This window comes from Cygnus olor, chromosome 24 (genome assembly GCF_009769625.2).
Source record: "Cygnus olor isolate bCygOlo1 chromosome 24, bCygOlo1.pri.v2, whole genome shotgun sequence".
Classification (NCBI taxonomy): Eukaryota; Metazoa; Chordata; class Aves; order Anseriformes; family Anatidae; genus Cygnus; species Cygnus olor.
The window spans coordinates 775,535-792,751 of NC_049192.1; the positions used below are offsets into that span (position 1 = coordinate 775,535).

General features: G+C 64.9%; 3 protein-coding genes across 5 annotated transcripts in view; 2 read left to right on the plus strand and 1 right to left on the minus strand.

Moving 5' to 3' along the window:
* The first annotated feature begins 439 nt into the window (after positions 1 to 439).
* Positions 440 to 9,280, plus strand: RHOC (ras homolog family member C). Of its 2 annotated transcripts, none has more exons than XM_040535670.1 (5): positions 440 to 458; positions 7,317 to 7,474; positions 7,792 to 7,912; positions 8,190 to 8,320; positions 8,545 to 9,280. In XM_040535670.1, exons 2-5 carry the CDS (start codon positions 7,319 to 7,321, stop codon positions 8,716 to 8,718), a joined length of 582 nt encoding a protein of 193 aa, XP_040391604.1. In that variant the 5' UTR covers positions 440 to 458; positions 7,317 to 7,318; the 3' UTR covers positions 8,719 to 9,280. The 2 variants fall into 2 exon arrangements, with proteins under 2 accessions (XP_040391604.1, XP_040391603.1); XM_040535669.1 differs by lacking the exon at positions 440 to 458 and adding an exon at positions 649 to 735.
* Positions 9,281 to 9,380: 100 nt separating this feature from the next.
* MOV10 (Mov10 RISC complex RNA helicase) lies at positions 9,381 to 15,924 on the minus strand. Its single transcript, XM_040535667.1, has 22 exons — positions 15,703 to 15,924; positions 14,835 to 14,931; positions 14,558 to 14,688; positions 14,227 to 14,465; positions 13,906 to 14,146; positions 13,543 to 13,665; positions 13,274 to 13,427; positions 13,010 to 13,164; positions 12,693 to 12,869; positions 12,448 to 12,595; positions 12,200 to 12,361; positions 12,005 to 12,108; positions 11,722 to 11,819; positions 11,513 to 11,632; positions 11,333 to 11,435; positions 10,979 to 11,102; positions 10,708 to 10,899; positions 10,550 to 10,624; positions 10,319 to 10,444; positions 10,093 to 10,181; positions 9,883 to 10,004; positions 9,381 to 9,809 (listed from the first exon to the last, which is right to left on the minus strand). The coding sequence occupies exons 1-21, from the start codon at positions 15,834 to 15,836 to the stop codon at positions 9,890 to 9,892; spliced, it is 2,907 nt and encodes a 968-aa protein (XP_040391601.1). The 5' UTR covers positions 15,837 to 15,924; the 3' UTR covers positions 9,381 to 9,809; positions 9,883 to 9,889.
* Positions 15,925 to 16,218: 294 nt separating this feature from the next.
* The window catches only part of ST7L (suppression of tumorigenicity 7 like), a 35,750-nt gene continuing 34,751 nt past the window's right edge, over positions 16,219 to 17,217 (plus strand). The window contains exons 1-2 of one of the 2 annotated variants that reach the window (XM_040536277.1): positions 16,219 to 16,546; positions 17,115 to 17,188. The gene's annotated coding sequence lies outside the window, so the exon portion shown is untranslated. The remainder of the gene's footprint in view (positions 16,547 to 17,114; positions 17,189 to 17,217) is intronic. The other variant, XM_040536276.1, reaches the window with a different exon arrangement.

Here is a 17,217-nt window from a genome sequence, read left to right on the forward strand (position 1 = left end):
TGGCTGCCGCTGGCTGGGAACCAGCTCTGCCTCCCGCAGCTGCTGGGTGAGGCGAGGCGGCGTGGGCACAGGCTGCATTTAGCGTTGCCTCTGCGGTTCCCTTTCTTACTACGGAAACATTTCTTTTGGCGCCAGCTCCTGGCCTGGGGCTTGACAAATTAAGGAAAAGTTGTCCCCGAGACCTGAAAATAGAAACCGTTCGTAGGCCGGGGCCCGGGCCAGGACCGGGGCTGCCGCTCCCTGGCTGCGCCGCAGGGATCGGCGGGAGCCGTGCGGGGCCGGGGGAGAGCGGGGGCTGCGGGCCGGGGGCCAGGGGCTGCGGGCCGGGGGCTGCCAAGGCACCGCCGCTCTCCGCCCTCGGCGCTGCCCGGCGGGGTCTGGGTGAGGCAACCCCGGCTCCCCTGGGCGCGGCCGCTGCTTCGGGGGCCGGTGCCGGGGCTGCCGCTCTCCTCCCGTCGGTAACGACACCCGGGGGCAGCTCGGGGGCGGGGGGGGCACGGGGCCGGGCCGGGCCGGGTCGGGGACCGCGGGCGGCCGGGCTCAGCCCGCCGGGGGCGCTGGCGAAGGGGGCAGCGCGGGGCCGGGTCCCAGCTCGGCTCGGCTCGGCTCGGTTCGGCCCCGCGCGCTCCGCCCCCCGCGGGCGGCCCCAGGCCGGGGCGGCCCCGCCCGAGCCGCGCTGCGGAGCCGGGGCTGGAGCCGGGGCCGGGAGCGGGTCCGGAGCTGCGGCGGAGCGAGGTGCGGGCAGCGCTCGGGGCGCGGAGGCCAGGGGAGCCCCGCGGCGGGGGGAGGCAGCGACGGGGCCGGGGGCTTGGCGGGGGTCGGGGCTCACCGGCACGGGAGGGGGGGGGGGGGGGGGGGGGGGGCAGCGCTGGGCGGGGCAGCGCTGAGGGGGCCGCGGCGGGGCCGGGCTCGGGGGGGTCCCCGGGGCTGCCCTGGGCAGCGGCGAGGCCCGAGGGGGCGAACGGCCCCGGCCCCGCCGTGCCTGCTCCAGAAAAAGGGACAAAGTCGGCTCTGCTCGCCGCGGAGCTCGGTGTTAAACATTTATACGAGGAGGGTGGCGGACAGCTGTGTAATGTCTTAGGAGCAGGGGCGCATTCCAAAAGCATGAGCGCGCCGCTGCCCCAGCGCCCGGCGGCCCCCCAGCCCTTCCCGAGCCCCCCCCAGCCTTTCCCGCGGCCCCGGAGCCCCTCGGAGCCCCCCGAGCCGTGGCCGGGCCCTGGGCGGCTCTGCGGGCGGCTCTGCGCCGCCTTCCCCTTCCTCCAAGCGCCTTCGGGGGTCCCGGCAGTTTCAGCGCACCTTTCGGCTCTTCCCTCTTGGCTGCGGCTGGCAGGGCTAATTGCACGCCTGAAACTGAGCCCGTGTTCCTTACAGCCTCGGCGTCTGCAGGGAGATGCTTTTCCAAGTGGAGAAGGAGCCAAGTCACTGCCTGCCAACAGGTTATCCGGGGCGTTTAACCGTTCTTACCTGGTGGCCTGCAGTTTGCACTGGGGAGGCCCCATTGACAGAGTAAGAAAGGTGTTAGCAAATATTGGCTGGCCCTGGGGCAGCGGCTGTGAGGCACTGCGCCACTCCGGGCATCCACTCAGATTGGGGCACCAAAGCTTTCGGCGAGGTCCTCGTGCTGCTGTGAGCTGGGGAAGGCTGGCCCTTGGCGGGAGGCACAGTAAGGATGTCCTCTGGGGTAGGAGGTGAGGGCAGGAGGCGAACAGACACCGAACGGAGCCCAAAGTGGGAAGGAGGAGGGCTCGCTGCCACCTCGGCTCGCCGGAGGGGTGTTCCTTGCTGCCTGTTCCTGCTGTGCCACGTATTTTGCTCATATTGTTTTCAGTGTGCCCAATTAAAATAAAATACAATCGGTAGCTTTAGCAGTTCAGCAGCAATACATAAAAAGTTAGCTTCTCTTCGTTAGCTTCTTCTTCTTTAGTGATACCCAAAAGTCCGAAGTCCACGGCTGTTGTCCTGAAGTCAGAACTGTGAGCTTCATTTCAAAGATTCTGTGCACTTGTGGTGTATTCACTGCTCCAAGAGCGGTCATCCTGCTCTCGCTTCCTTGGGTGTTATCATACGACAGAAGACGTTTAAGTTAGTTACAATAAGACTCCTTGTTCCTGTTAGTGTTTGTATAATGCGTTGATTTCTGAGTATCTGCACACAAACTATCAGCCCTGCAAAACAAGCCGTGTGGGATCTGCTGAGCAATAATCCCACGGGGTCCCGGCTGGCACAGGAGGGGCTCTGCTGCTCTAAGGGGCTGGAGGGGGTTGAAGAGGGAGCTGTGTGCTCCGCGGCATTTCTCCCTGGCAGCAGCGAGCAGCAGGCACAAGTTTTCCCACAAATACAAGCACTCCGGGTATCGTGACTGAGATACGCCCAGGAGCTGGGAGCGGAGCTTCACTGCCATGGTGTTTCACTTTGGCATTGCTCTTCCCTTCCAGCTGTTGGAATGGTTTTCTGCTTCTGTTTAAGAATCCCCCTGATACCCGAGCCAGGAACTTGTCTGGCGCTGTGGGACTTGCTGCTGGTGATTCACGCACATAGCTGCGTACCCCTGCCATTGTCCCCAGACGCCTTCAGTCCCCTTAGAATGATTTTAGCTTCAGGGACGGCAGTAGCCGTGAAACACTCTTGTGAGGCTCCCCGCTTTGCTGTCGCAGAGCTGCATGCAACCGGTTGGGGGGGGTGGGAGCCTCCCCCCTGCTGGGGTTTCTGGGGGTGCTGTCACCAGCCCCGGCCCCGTTGGGCTCCGGCAGCGCCAGCACCGACTCACGCCTGCCCGAAAGCGGCTCCTGTTTGCCTCTCTCCTGGGGACCTGTCCTGATGTGCCCTCGACTGGCGCGTTTCGGGATGTGGCAGCAGCCCTTTGCACACACAAAGCCATGTTTAGAAGTGGAGACAGCCTGTCCTCGGCTGCTCTGGGTATAAAACCTTGTTTGTGTTCCCTGATAGTGTTTCGTGCTCTCTGGGTGCCGCGAGCTCCCTTGGATCTTGTCTGCGTTACGGGTTGCGCTGCCTGAGCTGAAGGCCTGTGCTTTGGGGGATTTGAAACCCAGTTAAATTCCTCGTGAATATTTTAGCCTTGAACCTGGTTTGTGTTGCAATTAGCTCGGCTCCTTCCCAAGCAGAAGTTAAATCAAAACAGTCTGAGTACCCAGGATGCCTGAGTACCCAGGACACTGTTGTTTGTTAAACCTCTGGAAGTTTAGCAGAAGCTGAAGACACAGCAGCGCCAAGTGGACGGAAGCCTATCTCGGTCCCTTCAAAGGCTCGGTTTCCTCCCATAGTGCTGGGGGGGCCCCCATGGCCGCAGCCCTGCCCGGGGCCGCAGGAGCTGGGCCCTTGGCTTCCCCCTCCAGCTGTGAGCCCTGCAGCTTTGGGGACGTAGTGAACTCGGCGTCTGAAGTGGTGGGGTCCGAACGGTGGTGCTGAGTGTTTCGTTAGCCCGTAGTCCTAGAGGAGTGACTACAGAGGTGCCAGAGGTGGAGAAATATTTTGGATGGTCTGTCAGGAAGCCTGTAGGGAGTTGTCTTCTGACAGCTCAGCAAACTGCCGCGGCAGGACGTGGCCGCGAGCCCCAGGTCTGTCCTCCTGCCTGTCCTCCTGCCTGTTCTCTGTCTTCTGCCAGGAGAGGCCGGCGGCCGTGCAAGTGCTGCCTGATGCTGGGCCTCTGTCTCGCCCTGCTCACCACTGCTGGTCCCAGGTGAGGGGGGCTGCTGAGCGGGGCCGGAGCCAGCCCTGCCGTGGGGCAGCGCCGGGTGTCCCTGCAAAGGTCCGATGCCTTCTTCAAAGCGTTAATGTCTCCCTCTGCCATTTCCTGAGATCCGGTAACAGAAACTAGATGAAAGATGCATCCTGCTCCGGAGGAATTGCCCATTTCCTGCTCAGCAGGAACTTTGCTTTTTGAGGCATGAGGCTCAGGAGAGGCTGATCACATAACAGCTGTGCCCGAGCCCTTGCTATTTTTATGATGATGACTTTAGAATAGCTGCTTGGAGGATGGAGCGGAGCAATTTTGTTTCGTTTTGCAATCTCTTGGCTTGCTGGAGGAGCTGCCCGTTCAGGGCTGGGCTGCGCTGACCCGCGGCAGTCAGCGCTGGAGGAAGCGGCGGTGCCACGAGACGCGCGTTGTGCCTGCGTGCCCGAGCACGGCTCGGCTGCGGAGCTGCAGCCCCAGCACCCTGCAAAGGCTGGGTCGGTGCTGCTCAGCACCGGGTGCTGGCAGGCAGGTGCCACTCTGTTTCATGCGCTCCATGGAGGAGCACAAGGCGTCTGAACTGAGGCACCCGCAGCGCTGCTCCCGCTGTGCCCTCGGGTGCTGTGTGCGCCAGGCTCGCTGTGGCCAGGCAGCAGCCCTTACAGGGACTCCGGGCGGTTAATGGTAGAAGAGTTCAAAATCTTCCCGGCCTCCTCCCGCCCTCCCTTTGGAGGCCGGCCTCGCATTAGCAATGGGCTATTTCTGGGCCACTCGGCTGAGTAATGGAATGAGTTGTGCTGAGATTTTGGGCGGGTCGGTGCCTCTGCCCTGTGAGTCACCGGCGGGCAGGGCTCAAGGCGCTGCTGGGGCCCCCCTGCTCAGGGTGGGTGCTGGCCCCAGCCCCAGCCCTGTCCCTGTCAGCTCCTGCTGGGGGCCGTGGGGGTGGGCTGGGCTGTGCAGCCCCTCTCTGCTGGGAGCCGGCAGCCCCCAGCGTGCCGCGTGGCTGTGTGCAGATCAGGTCTCAGGTCAGATATCCTGCGGGCTTGGCATGGGCAGACCTCGTCTCCCTGTCTGGCCCGGGGCTGCCTGCCTCCGCTGCTGTTCTCTGTTCCTTGTGCTGCAGATGTGTCTCCCCCTGCCTTGTACTGAGTAGATACCAGCACTTCCCACAGCACCTTTCTTCCTCCATCACTCTGAGGTGCGGAATACCAAAGCAGCAAATCGCATTTTACTGTGGGCAAAGGCATTTTCTAGTAGATATTTTTGCCCATGAGCTTTCCTTTTCCTGTGCTGTGGAGATGGTGGCAGGTGAGTGGACGAGTCTTTGCCCAGATGAGAAGGCTGGTTTGCAACAGGGGGGATGCATTTCTTGTATCCCCAGGGATATGCCACCCTTGAGCCCCCCCTCCCCGAGGGCAGGAGACAGCAGACTGCTCCATCCCTTCCCTGGCTCCATACCTCAAACGTGGTGTCTCCTCCTCGTGCCCTCCCCGGCTGGTTGCCCATGCGTGGGGCCGGGGGGTTCCTGGCCCAGCTGGGGAGCCGTGGGGCGGCAGGAGGAGGAGGAGGAGGGCAGGGGGACGTGGGGTGTGAGCCGTGCCGGGGGGCTCCCCTCAGAGCTCAGCCTGGCAGAGGAGCCTGCTGGGCACTTCAGGTGCCTTCTTCAGCTTCGGCGGCGCACAAACATGCTTGCTCTGTGCTGGGGCACACTGCTCACCGGGGTGAGAGTTTTACGTGTGAGGCTCTGGTGGAGGATTGCTGGATCCTGCCGGGCCCTTGGTCCTCTCTCTTCTCTCATTACAAGTGCTGCCTTACTCTTTTTATTAATGCCTCTACAGCAGTCTGTAGCCACAAAACATTCGTGCTTCACCTTGTTAGCCCAAGTGCTTATAACTTGTGGAGATCTGGGGCTGTGGCCAGAGCCCGTATCTGGATGAAACCTTTCTGTCTCCTGCTCGGTCTGCGGGAGCTGTGGTGGTGCTGGGCGCCGGGAGGGTTTGTGGGAGGCTGCGGAGTGGGGCACAGCCCTGGGAGGTTTCAGTGGGGCAGAGGCAGCTTGGCGGTGACCTGCTAAGTGTGCAGATAAGAGGAGCTCTCTGCAGCCTGCTTTGAAATGCAAGTCAGCCACAGTGTCTAATTTCTTAATCCCTCGCTTGCAGCTAATTACAATGCAGCCTTACTCGTGTTTTTCTCTTTTCCTTCCTTTATGTCAGGGCAGGGTGTGTGTGTAATTGCCCTGGGAGACGCTGGCTTCTCTCGCAGGAGCTGTTTGTGTGCTGGGCTCCGGCTGAGCGCAGCGTGGGGCATTGCCAGGATCCCGAGCGTGCTCTGGGGGAGCGGTGGCAGCTCCGAGCCGTGGGTGTACGCATCCCTCCTGCGGGGTCACGGCAGCTGAATCACCCCAGCACCTCGAGCAAACACTTGCCTGCCAGGGCTGCCGCAGCTCCGCAACAAGCGGAGCCCCTGCCTTCGTGCCTGGCCCCTTGCGAGCGGCTTTCTGGTGAGCTGCAGCCTCCCCAGCCCGCAGAGCAGTGCGTGCCCTCCCAGGGATTAAACCGTGAGCTATCGTGTGCCTTGCCCTGGATTCCTGCAGGGATGGAGAAGTAATGGTGTCATGCGGGTGCCTAAGAAATGGGTCGGGCTCTGGACCGAACTTTCTGGGGCCTGGAGGTGTCAGAGGGCTGCTGGGTCCCAGCCTGAGGGTGAGGAGGGCTGCGATCCCAGCCCTGCTGCTCGATCAGACTTCAGGGCAGGCATTTCCTGGCATCCTGCTGGGCCATTCCCAGCTTCAGCTGTAATCGCATCCTGTAACTCAGGGATGCGAGGCGTAGTCTTACTTACGGGGGAGCATCCATTTCACTAGGGGCAGAAGGCAGCTGGCTTGGCTGGGGGGCTCGGCTCTGCTTGCTGAGCCATGGCTGGCAGCTTCTCCTGCCCCGGTGTCAGTTCCCAGCCGGGTGGCAAAGGCTCCTTTGTGACAGGCCTGGGACAGGGCCAGCCCAGCGCCCGGTGCCAGGCACAGGTCGGGCTTGCTCAGGGCCCCGAAAGCTCAGCTTGGCGTGCTCCTGCCACTGAGCTGATTATTTCGGAGCCAGTGAGCATGCCCGGGTGACACCCTGAAGAATTTATAATCTGAAAATAAAGCCAGAGGGTGTGTGCGACTGAGGTCACCACACAGCCCGTGTGCCCGGGTTGGTGGCATAGCGAGGAAACTCAGCTGGGGGAGTTGGTGGCCGGGGCTGGGCAGCCGCGCTCTGCAGCGTTACGGGCTGAAAGACGCTCGTCTCGGTAAGGCGGAGCTGGTGCTTTTGCAGGGGGCCCCCACATGCAGCCTCTGCACCGCTTGCGGCGGCTGGGCCATTGCACGCAGCGCTCCTCGCAGTGGTGGGTGTAAATGTGGGGCTGGTTCCAGCTGCACTGCTCCCTGCAGTGCCTGTGGGCTGCTCTCCTGCTGCCTGCCTCCTGCCCTGGAAGCTGCTCACGCCGAGGTGTGCTGACGTGCCCGGTCGTGCGCTCTCCGGGGCAGCTGCGCAAGAGACCGTGGGGTGTCGGGGCCAGGAGGGACCGGGTGTGCGCACTGCCTGTGGCCGCGGCCCTGCTCACCGGTCCCCTCCCGTTCCCGCAGCGATGGCAGCCATCAGGAAGAAACTGGTGATCGTGGGAGACGGTGCCTGCGGGAAGACATGCCTGCTGATCGTGTTCAGCAAGGACCAGTTCCCCGAGGTCTACGTGCCAACGGTGTTCGAGAACTACATTGCTGACATTGAGGTTGATGGGAAGCAGGTGAGGGCTGTGGCTGGGCACCGGTTCCCGCGGCTCTGCGGGGGGTGGTGGTGAAGGAGCTCCGGGGACAGTGCGCCCTTGCACACCGCCACCACCCGGCACTGCAGCGTGGCGAGGTTCGGGCGGCTCCGACGCTCCCTGCACCGGCAGAGCTCGGGTGGGAGCCCCGCGGCTCCTGGGTTTCTGGGTCACCCTGAACCTGCCCCAGTTTGAAAAGGACCCTGGTTATAGCCGAGGGAGATAAAGTGATGCTCCGGGCCCGATGAGCCTGCCTCCAGGGTCTGCGAGCTGCTGAGCCATGTCCCTCTGCCCCGCAGGTGGAGCTGGCGCTGTGGGACACGGCAGGACAGGAGGACTATGACAGACTGCGGCCCCTCTCGTACCCAGACACGGACGTTATTCTCATGTGCTTTTCTATCGACAGCCCGGATAGCCTAGGTAGGGTCCAGGGAAAGAGGGGAAACCTGGGGTCCTGCAGAGCTGGGTGCTGCTGGCTGAGCCCCTGCCGCCACCCTGAGCTCCGGGAAGACCCTGTGCCATTGTGTTTGGGGGTGTCAGGTCTCCCCACTGCACCCCGTGGCTTTATGTGCACCCTGAGAAGATGCTGGGAATGCACAAGGTTGGGGAGCTTGGGGAGGGCACAGCCTGGGCTGGGACCGTGCTGCTGCGCATCCCAGCGCCCCTTGGCTCAGTGGCTGCGCGCCGCCTCCCGCAGAGAACATCCCGGAGAAGTGGACCCCGGAGGTGAAGCACTTCTGCCCCAACGTGCCCATCATCCTGGTGGGGAACAAGAAGGACCTGCGGAACGACGAGCACACGCGGCGGGAGCTGGCGAAGATGAAGCAGGTGGGGAACGTGCTGGAGCTGGGCGCGTGGCTGTCGGGGGGGGTCCTGGCTTTGCGGTGTGTGAGGGGCTGGGGCCTGGGGGCCCCGCTCCCTGTGCCACCTCCCCGGGGTTCCCTCTTGCAGCGCCTGGTCCAGGCGCTGGGGGATGCCCCGCAGGCCGTCGCTGTGCTTCTTGCTGCTGTTGTCGGGTGATGTTCCTAAGCCTCCTTTTTGATGCCGTGTAGGAGCCCGTGAAGCCAGAGGAGGGAAGAGATATGGCCAACCGCATCAACGCCTTCGGCTACCTCGAGTGCTCGGCCAAGACAAAGGAGGGCGTGCGGGAAGTCTTCGAGATGGCTACCCGCGCAGGGCTGCAGGTCAGGAAGAACAAGAAGCGCAGGGGCTGCCCGCTGCTGTGAGCAGCCGGCCGGCGAGGCGGGCACTGTCCCGAGCAGCGTCCGGACACCACAGCGAGAGCTCGTCCTGCCTGCAGCTGCCCCGGACCCTCCTCCCGAGAGCTGCCCCAGGTACGCGGGCATCCCTGTGTCCTGCCGGGGGGGGCAATGCCTTCAGTCCCTGCCGCTCCCCGCGGGCAGCACGGTGCGTTCGGGCAGCTCCGTGTTGCCCCGTTTTACACCGATCCCCCTGATTTCGCCTGTGCCGTGCGCTGGGCAGGGCTCACGGCCCGGGGGCTGCTGGCCGCCCCCCACGGCTTGTGGCCATGGTCTGCTCGGGCCCCCAGCTCTCTGCCCCTGCCCGGGACGGCGCCCACCGGGGTTTTATAGGGACTTGCCCGGGGCAGCTTTCAGCCCTGTCCGGGCACAGCCAGGCCCGGCTGCTGCCAGGAGCACTCCCCAGGCCTGGTGCTGGGGCAGGGCCTTGTCCAGCCGCCTCCGAGGCTGAATCACTACGGACTTAGCACCAGTAAATTGAACTGTGTAATTGGGAGAATAAATGCAAACTGGTATTTCAGTAATTGCAGCGCTGCTTCCATGGCCTCCTTTGGGCTGTCCTTACTGGTCCTGGTCCGTGCCCCTTGTGCCCCCAGGCAGGCCCCAGGACTCGACACCAACACTCTAAATGTTTTGTCTAAATGTTTATTCGGGGAAAGAAAGTTGTGTGTGTCTGCACACCGCCCAGTTTGGGGGCTAGGTGAGAGCAGTCAAAGGCAATTGGTTTTCTTTGGCTGTATCAAAAACTGATTAAAATAAAATTGGTCCATGGTCCCATGCTGCGGGGGGGGGGGTCTCTGCCCTGCGGTCTGGGTCAGGCTCGCGGCTGGCAGCCACAGTCACCTCTCCCCTGCCACAGGGACCCCAGGCAGGCCCCGTCCCCAGCGCACAGCCTGGGCTCTGGCCCAGTGCTCGGCTCCACAGGGATGCGTGGGGTGGCCGGGGGGTACCCGGGGGGTGCCAGGGACACGGTGGGGGGGAGCAGGAGGCTGCTGCAGCCAGGGGTGAGGTCAGGGTTGCTGGAGCTCCGTGGGGCTGTTCCTGCTGAGGGGGGTTTCCTGTGGGGAAGACCCACGGGTCAGGAGCGTGGGGCAGCTCCTGAAGGAGGGCCCGCGCGGAGCCCGGGGTTACCTGGCTGCTAAGTGCTGAGGTGCAGAGAGTTGAGGTGGGCCGCAAGGCTGTCCTCCTCGGGGGTCTCCTCCTCGTAGGGGTAACCTGTGTAGCCGCCCTCCTCCTTGCAGTACCTGAGGAACCTGGTGGGCACAGCAAGGGGTGAGCATGGTCACGCGTCCTGCCCCGGCCCTGAGCAGCGGTGGCAGGGGGCAGCTGGGCGAGGCTCACCTGTGCCAGTGGGGGTCCTTGCTGAGGACAACCGGGTTGCCCACCACTATTAACAGAGCCTTGGCCCTGGTGATGGCCACGTTGAGTCTCTGGACAAGGGAACAAGAGTGAGGGCTTCACCCTGCAGCAGCACCTCCTGCTACCGGGCCACATCCTGCACCTGCAGCAGCTCCGCCTGGCTGCAGGCAGCGGGGAGCCGAGGGGGCTGCTCGGGGGGGCGCCGTACCTTGGGGTTCTTGAGGAAGCCCAGGTTGAAGGTCTGGTCGAGTTGGAAGTACTCACTGCAGCTGCGCACGGTGGAGATGAGGATGACACGGCGCTCCTGGCCCTGGAACTCCTCCACAGAGCCCACCTGGGGCAGGTGGGGGGTAAGCAGCTGCTGGGGCGACGCTGTCTCCCCCAGCCACACACGGGGCCCCCCCGGGCTGAGCTGCACCGGGGCTGGGACCCTCTGTACCTTCAGCTTCCTGATGTCCGGCAGTGCCTTCAGGACGGGGTCGTGGACGGTGATGGCTTTCTGGATTTTCTCCACCTGCAGGGAGACACGGGTCATGCTGCAGCAGCACTGGGGGGGTGGGGGGGCTGCGCCACCCCCTGCTGCTGCCTGCCCCTCACCTGCTTCCTGTAGGGAGAGATGATGCCGATCTCCTTGGGCGAGATGGTGGGGCAGCCCCGCTTGCCCTGGCTCTGCAGCAGCTTCTTGAGGTATTGGACCAGGATCTCAATCTCAGCCGTGTTGAAGAAAGAAGGGCTCTTGGCTTCTCTCTGGTCTTCCCCGCAGACCCCGTGGAAGATGATGGGGAAGCCCTGGGGGCGCAGAGAGTTGGGGTCAGCTGGGCTGCAGCTCAGGGACTCCTCCCAGCCCCTGCCCTGGTGCCCCCTCACTTTTTTTTGGAAGCTCCTCCCAGGCACAGTAGAAGTTGCGAATATCAAACTCGTCACCCTTGCAGGCCTTCAGCTCGCTGTCGTAGAAGAGCTCGTTGGGGATCCTGAGGATGGCCTCGTGGGACCTGGGAGAGGTGGGACAAGCGTGCAGGGGGTGGCCCTAATGCTCTCCCCAGGCACTGTGTGGCCAGGGCCATGGGTTTACCCCATCTCCTGCACAGGCTGGGGCACCGCGAGGCTCAGGGGCACCCATGGGAAGGGGAGCTGGAGCGCGGGGCGCACGCACGCACGCATCCTGCGCTGAGCTGTGTGCTGCGACAGCCCCGTCCCAGCCCCACGCTCGCCCTGTCCCCACCTGTAGTTCCAGAGCAGTTTGGTGACGAACTGCGGGTTGTAGCCATCGCTCGACTTCTCGTACAGCACGTTGTGCAGCATCAGCCTCTCCAGCAGCGAGGTGCCTGCGCACAGCCAGACCCGTGGCTCCCCGCCGTGCCGCTCGGGCACCGGCATCGCTCCCACCCCTGCCCTTGCTCACCCAAGCCGTGCTGCGTGGCCAGCGGCGACCTCAGGACTGGACCCAGCTGCTGGGGGTCTCCTGCCAGCACCAGCTGCCCCCCGTTGGGGTTGGTCTCCTGGTCCATGGCAGTCAGGAGGCCTGGGCAGAGGGAGCTCAGCACTGGCTGCGAGGTGGGGAAGGGAGGGGGGGAGCCCCGAGGCAGTGATGCTGACCCAGGAGCCACTCACCAGCGATAGCGACCACGCTCTCCGGCTCTACTGCATGGCCGCACTCGTCAATGAAGACGTGGGAGAAATACCCTGGGGAAAAGTTGGCCGATGCCAGCCTGGGGAAAGGCAGCGTGAGGCTGCGTGAGTGGTTCTGCCTGCCTGGCCAGCCTTCCTCCCCTTGCCATCACCCTCCCTGGGGCTGCCCCGCTCTCCCGCATCCTTCCCTGTTGCACCCCAGCAGAGAAGCCCCTCACGGCCCAGGCACGAGGCAGCCCCCGGGGTTGGTCATGGGGACTCTGACCTTCCCGCTGTCACCAGTGTGGTGATGATGATCCGGTAGCGCCCCAGGAACTCCTTGCTGGGGTACACGTAGCAGTTCTGCTCGTCGTCCCAGTTACAGCAGGGCTGGAACAGGGTGTTAGATGGGAGCCCCCTCCCTTGGGGCCACCAGCCCGGCCATGCCACAAGGGTGCTGGGCAGAGGGGCACGGACCTACCCTGATTTCTGCAGGCACCTCCCGGTAGCTCCTGGAGCTGGCCATGATCCTGTAGATGTAGCGGGGGGCGATGTCCGTGATGAGGCGCTGGCACAGCAGGTCAGCGGCGCTGTTGGAAGGGGCACAGGCCAAGATCCGGGCATCCTTGAAGCACGCCCACACCTAGGTGGGGAGGAAGGGGTGAAGGCGCTGAGCCCCACAGTGCTGGCAGCGATGCCGTGAGCTGGTCCTGGGCCCTGGCCGCTCACCTGCTTGATGGCCTCCACCAGGGTGACTGTCTTGCCAGTCCCAGGAGGCCCAAAGATGAGGTATGGGGCCGGCCTGGACATCCCCGTCACGATGCGTGTCACGGCTCTGCACTGCTCCTCGTTTGCCTGCAGCTTGCAGTCGAACCAGCTGTGGAGGCCGAGGCTGAGTGTGCTGGGTCCCTGTCCCCCCCGTCCCGTCCCATCCTGTCCCCATGGGGCAGCTGGCCCCAGGCACAGGGACTCACCGGGGCTGGTAGGTGCCTGTGAAGAGAGACCTGTTGCAGGAGGCAGAGGGGAAGAGGAGGCTGGCCAAGCCCTGCTGCATGGACAGGGCTGCAGCCCGGTGCTGGACCTGCAGCGGCAGGCGGCTGAAGGTGAAGGTCACGTCGAACTTCAGCTGATTCACAAACTTCTTCATTAGCCTGGGAAGGAGCGGTGTGAGCCGGGCACAGGGGATGCTGCCCCATGGCCTCCCCTGCCCTTCCCCACCCGCGCCCGGCCTTTGGCACTGAGCGGGGCTGCCGGGGCCCTGCCAGCCCAGCTGGGAACGGACACCACTCACTTGGAGGAGAAGCCCAGCCTGACCTTCTCCAGCTCCACGTCGTGCACGTAGCCCTTGTACTGGATGAGCGGGGAGCTGTCCCGCTCGCTGCTCAGGCTGACGAAGAGGTGGTCACCCCTCAGCACAGACGGGCGGTTCTCAGCCACGCCAGGCACCTGCACCAAATGGCCGGCGTGATGCCAGCGTGCTGCCAGGGCCACCCCGAGCCCCTGGGGCTGCCCGGCCGGGCGGACCACTCCTGCCGCAGCAGCTCTCCCTACTCACATCAAGGACCAGCAGCGTCCTGTCCTGCACCATGGTCACCTCCTGCATGTCGTAGCGGCGGATGTCCACCTCCATCTGGATTTCCTCCAGGTGCAGCAGCAGCTGGAATTTCTGCTGGTAGTTCTCAGCCTGCAGCGGTGCCTCCAGCAGTGACCTGGGGGCCAGCGCAGGGGATGTCACTGTGCCCCACGTGGCCCCATAGGATGCAGGGGCAGCAGAGGGGACATGCGCAGTCCGGGGAGGCATTGTCCCTGCCCATCAGCACTCACTGCATCTTAACCCAGCTGGAGGCAGGGTCGGTCTTGGGTCCGAGCTTGATTGTCTCCTTGAGGCTCTTCGGGTATGGGTAGGTGCTCAGTGGGATTTCTTTCTCCAGCTCGTTTTTCAGGGAGCTGGGTGGAGGAGAGAGCGGTGCTGTGGGGACAGCCAGGCTGGGTTCTCCCCAGGGCTGTGACCACCCATGGCCCTGGCAAGTCACCAGCGCTGTCCCCAGCCACCGCCCGGGGACGAAACACCATCACAGACAGTCCAGGTGCTGGAAAGCCGGGTCCCTATGAGCTGACCCTTGCCCCAGCCAGGGGAAGAGCCAGGGCCCACCATGTGGGATGGCAGCAGGCAGCCCCACCACGTACCTGCTGGGGGGCACACCCTCCTCAGTGATGACCGTGACAGCGCGCTGGAGGTTGGCCTGGTAAGGCTCGAAGGATGACGAGGGCCCCAGCTCCTTGGCCAGCTGGCTCTGAGCGATGGCAGCAACGGAGCGCCCGATACTGAAGGACTCGCCCGGCTCCTTGGTGAACTCGAACACCACCACGGCACGGAAGAACCCATTGTACCTGGTCAGGCACCGCACCTGGATGGGGTACGTGCCGCCTGCGAGGAGGGGAGAGCTGGGGGCCGGCGTCCTGCATCCCCTACCGGGGCCGTGCACCGAGCAGGGGCTGGGGCTGTACCTGGGTGCAGCAGCAGGGGCTGGCCCTGCGTCGCCCCTTGCTCGTCCAGGAAGGAGAACTCCCGCACGCGGCGGAGAGACTGGCAGCGACGCAGCGTCACGGCCTCCGCGCCCTGGTTCTTCACCTGGACGGTGACCGTCCGGGGCTGGCCAAGTGTCACATCGAAGCGGATTTGCCCGTTGGCCCGGTCATGTTCTGAGACGATCTCTACCCCGTGCTTCCCACGGATGAACTCGGCCCTATGGGAAGAGTGGAGTCAGGCTTCCCTGGCTGGGGCAGGGGTACCCAGGTCCCTCCTGGGCAGCCACGGGCAGGGTGCCGGGGGTCCTACCACTTCTTGGCACGGCTCAGTGGCACTTGCGGACCGGAGCTGGGCTGCTGGCCTGAGGCAGCGGGTGCAGATGTCTCTACATTCGTTCTGGGTCTGCGGTACTGGTCTGCCACCACCACTCGCTTCTTCCCCTGCAAGGAGCGGCGAGCATCAGCATGGTGCCAGGCACAGGCCCTCAGTGCGTGCCCGGGTCCTGCCAGGGGCTGGGGGCTCCTGCAGAGCCCGTCCCTAGGGCTGTGGGAGCTGCTGCACGGCCCCAGCCCAGGCCCTCCCTCACCTTCTTGAAGTGCACAGACTCCCCGTGCACCTGAGCCTGGTGGGTCACCCTCAGGGCATACAAGATGCAAGAGAAACTGGGCATCTTTGTGTCAGTCCTGCACATAAAAGAGAGAGAAGGTTTCTAGTGGGGGCTGAGCACTGGGGAGCTGGGAGGTGCGGAGAGGAAGGGGGTGAAGCCGGGCCCCTCACCCCAGACATTCTCCCTGCTCTGGGGGACGGAGGGAAAGGGAAAAGGACCGGGGCTTTTCCACCGGCCCCCACAAACGTAGCAAATCCTCCATCCCTGAAGGCTGCTCCAGCAGCACCCTGCTGTGCCACGGCACCGCTTCCTGGCCCCTGCGGTGCCTGTCGGTGCACGGGCGGCCCTGTCCCCAGACCCTCGGCAGCGGGGGCTGCCCAGGGGGCACCTACGTGGCCGGGGGGGCTCCCAGGCTGCGGTGCCCCCCGCAGCTCCTCCCGCAGCGCAGCGCGCCTCCAGCTGAGCCCCGGCCGGGCCCGGCTGTGCCGCTGGGTATCGACGGGGACGTTGCCCCGGGGCCGGCGGGACCGGGGCCAGCGGGCGAGGAGGGGGCGTGCGGGCGGCGATACCCCGGCCGCGCTCGGGGGGCTGCTGGGGGTCCCTGCAGCCGGGATCGTCCCGGCACGGCTGAGGGGAGGCGGAGGGGCGCGGGGGCACGGGGCCGGTGTCCGGAGCGGCCCCTGCCGTGCCCGGGGGGAGCGGCCGCCCGGCAGAGCCGCCCCGGTTGCTCCCGGAGCCGGGCCCCGGCGCTTTGGGCTTTCTGGCTCCCCGGGGCTCGGCAGCGCTCGGGGCTCCGTCCGGCCCGGGGGGGGGACGAGGCGAGCCCCCGGGGGGCCCCGCTGCTCACCTGGCGCGAAACTCGCCGCCGTAGATGGTGCGCAGCGCGTCCCGGCGGCTCTCCTGCTCCCGGCCCGTGTCCCGCAGGAACTGCACGAACTGCTCTCCGCACCGCTTCGCCTCCGCCACGCTGAACCGCGGCATGGCCGAGCCGAGCCGAGCCGAGCCGAGCCGTGCCTAGCCGGGACGTGCCGGGCGGGGACTGGCTCCGCGGGGAGAAACGAAAGCGAAAGGGGCCGAGCGCTTCGCGGGCCCGCCCGCCCGGGGCCGGGGCCGGGGCCGGGCCGTGGGGGCGCTGCCCCCGCCCGGGGCCGCTCCGCCGCCCCCGGGCCCTGACCCGACCCCGGCCCCGACCCCGGGGCCGCACCGCGGGCCCCGCATCCCCCGCCCGGCCCCGGGGCCGCAGCTGGAGCGGGGGGGGGGCCGCGGGGCTCGGCCCCCGCCGCAGACGCCGGGACCGGGGGCAGGGGCCGGGGAGCGGCGCTGCCGGGTCCGGGCCGGCCGCTCCCAGCGGTGCGGATGCCCCGGCGGGCAGGGGCGGTGGCAGCCGGTGCCGCTGTCAGGGCTCCAAGGGCAGGAGCAGCCAGAGCCCAGGTGTGTGGCATTGCTCGAGCCAATGATGGGGGGTGAGAGCTCCCAGGGCTCCCGCGGCTGCTCTATAAATAGGGCGGCAGCAGCAGCTCTGCCTGGGCTCTATGTTTGGCTCTGCCTCTGATTTCTTGTGCTGTAGCTCTCCAGGCTCTCCAGCCTGCCTAGTTAAGGATGGGGATCCTTGGCTTGCTTTGGTAAAACAGCTCAGGCCTTGGGACTGCTCGCGGTGCTGCTTGTGCTGTCTGTGGCCAAAGGACGCCGGGGTAAGTCTGCTATTTTCACCTCCTTAGGTCTGGGCGAGTGGCTTTCTGACTCAAGCACTGCTGCTGATATAGCACGCTGTGGAGGCGGCTGCTGGAGTGTGATGGGGTAGGGCTCCCACACAGGCTGTGGGAGGGCGCTGAGGCTTCAAAAGCATGGACGTCACTTGGAGAAGTTGCTCGTAAGCCTTTTTGTCACTTTTTGCTGGCAGAATCCTGGAACTTTAAGCTTTGAGCTCACAAATAGCTAGGAAAGCTCTTTCCTTGGGGGACAGCCGGGTAGCCCAGGGGCTGGCAGGGATGCTCCGTGCTGTGCTGCGCTCAGCTGCCCTGGCTCGGTTGAGCTGCAGTGCCTGCTCGCTGTGCCTGGCCTGGGGTCAGACCCTGACTGATGTACGCTTGAACAGTGAGCCCGGAGGAGTCGGTCTCTAGCTGGCCTTGGTCTCATCTGAAACCTCTGGGCCTGAGCAGACAACAGCTAACAGCGTTAAAGATTAGAGTGTGTCACTGCTGGCAATTGCTTGGCGGCTCAGTTGCAGTGAGTTGCAGTGCTGAATTTTGTTTCTCCAAGGAGCTAGGAGGTAGCTGAGACTGGGACGGCTGAGTCTGCTGCGGAGAAGGCTGGTGAAGGAGAAGGGTGAGGAGGTAGGTGGGGGAATGAGTTGGCCCTGGAA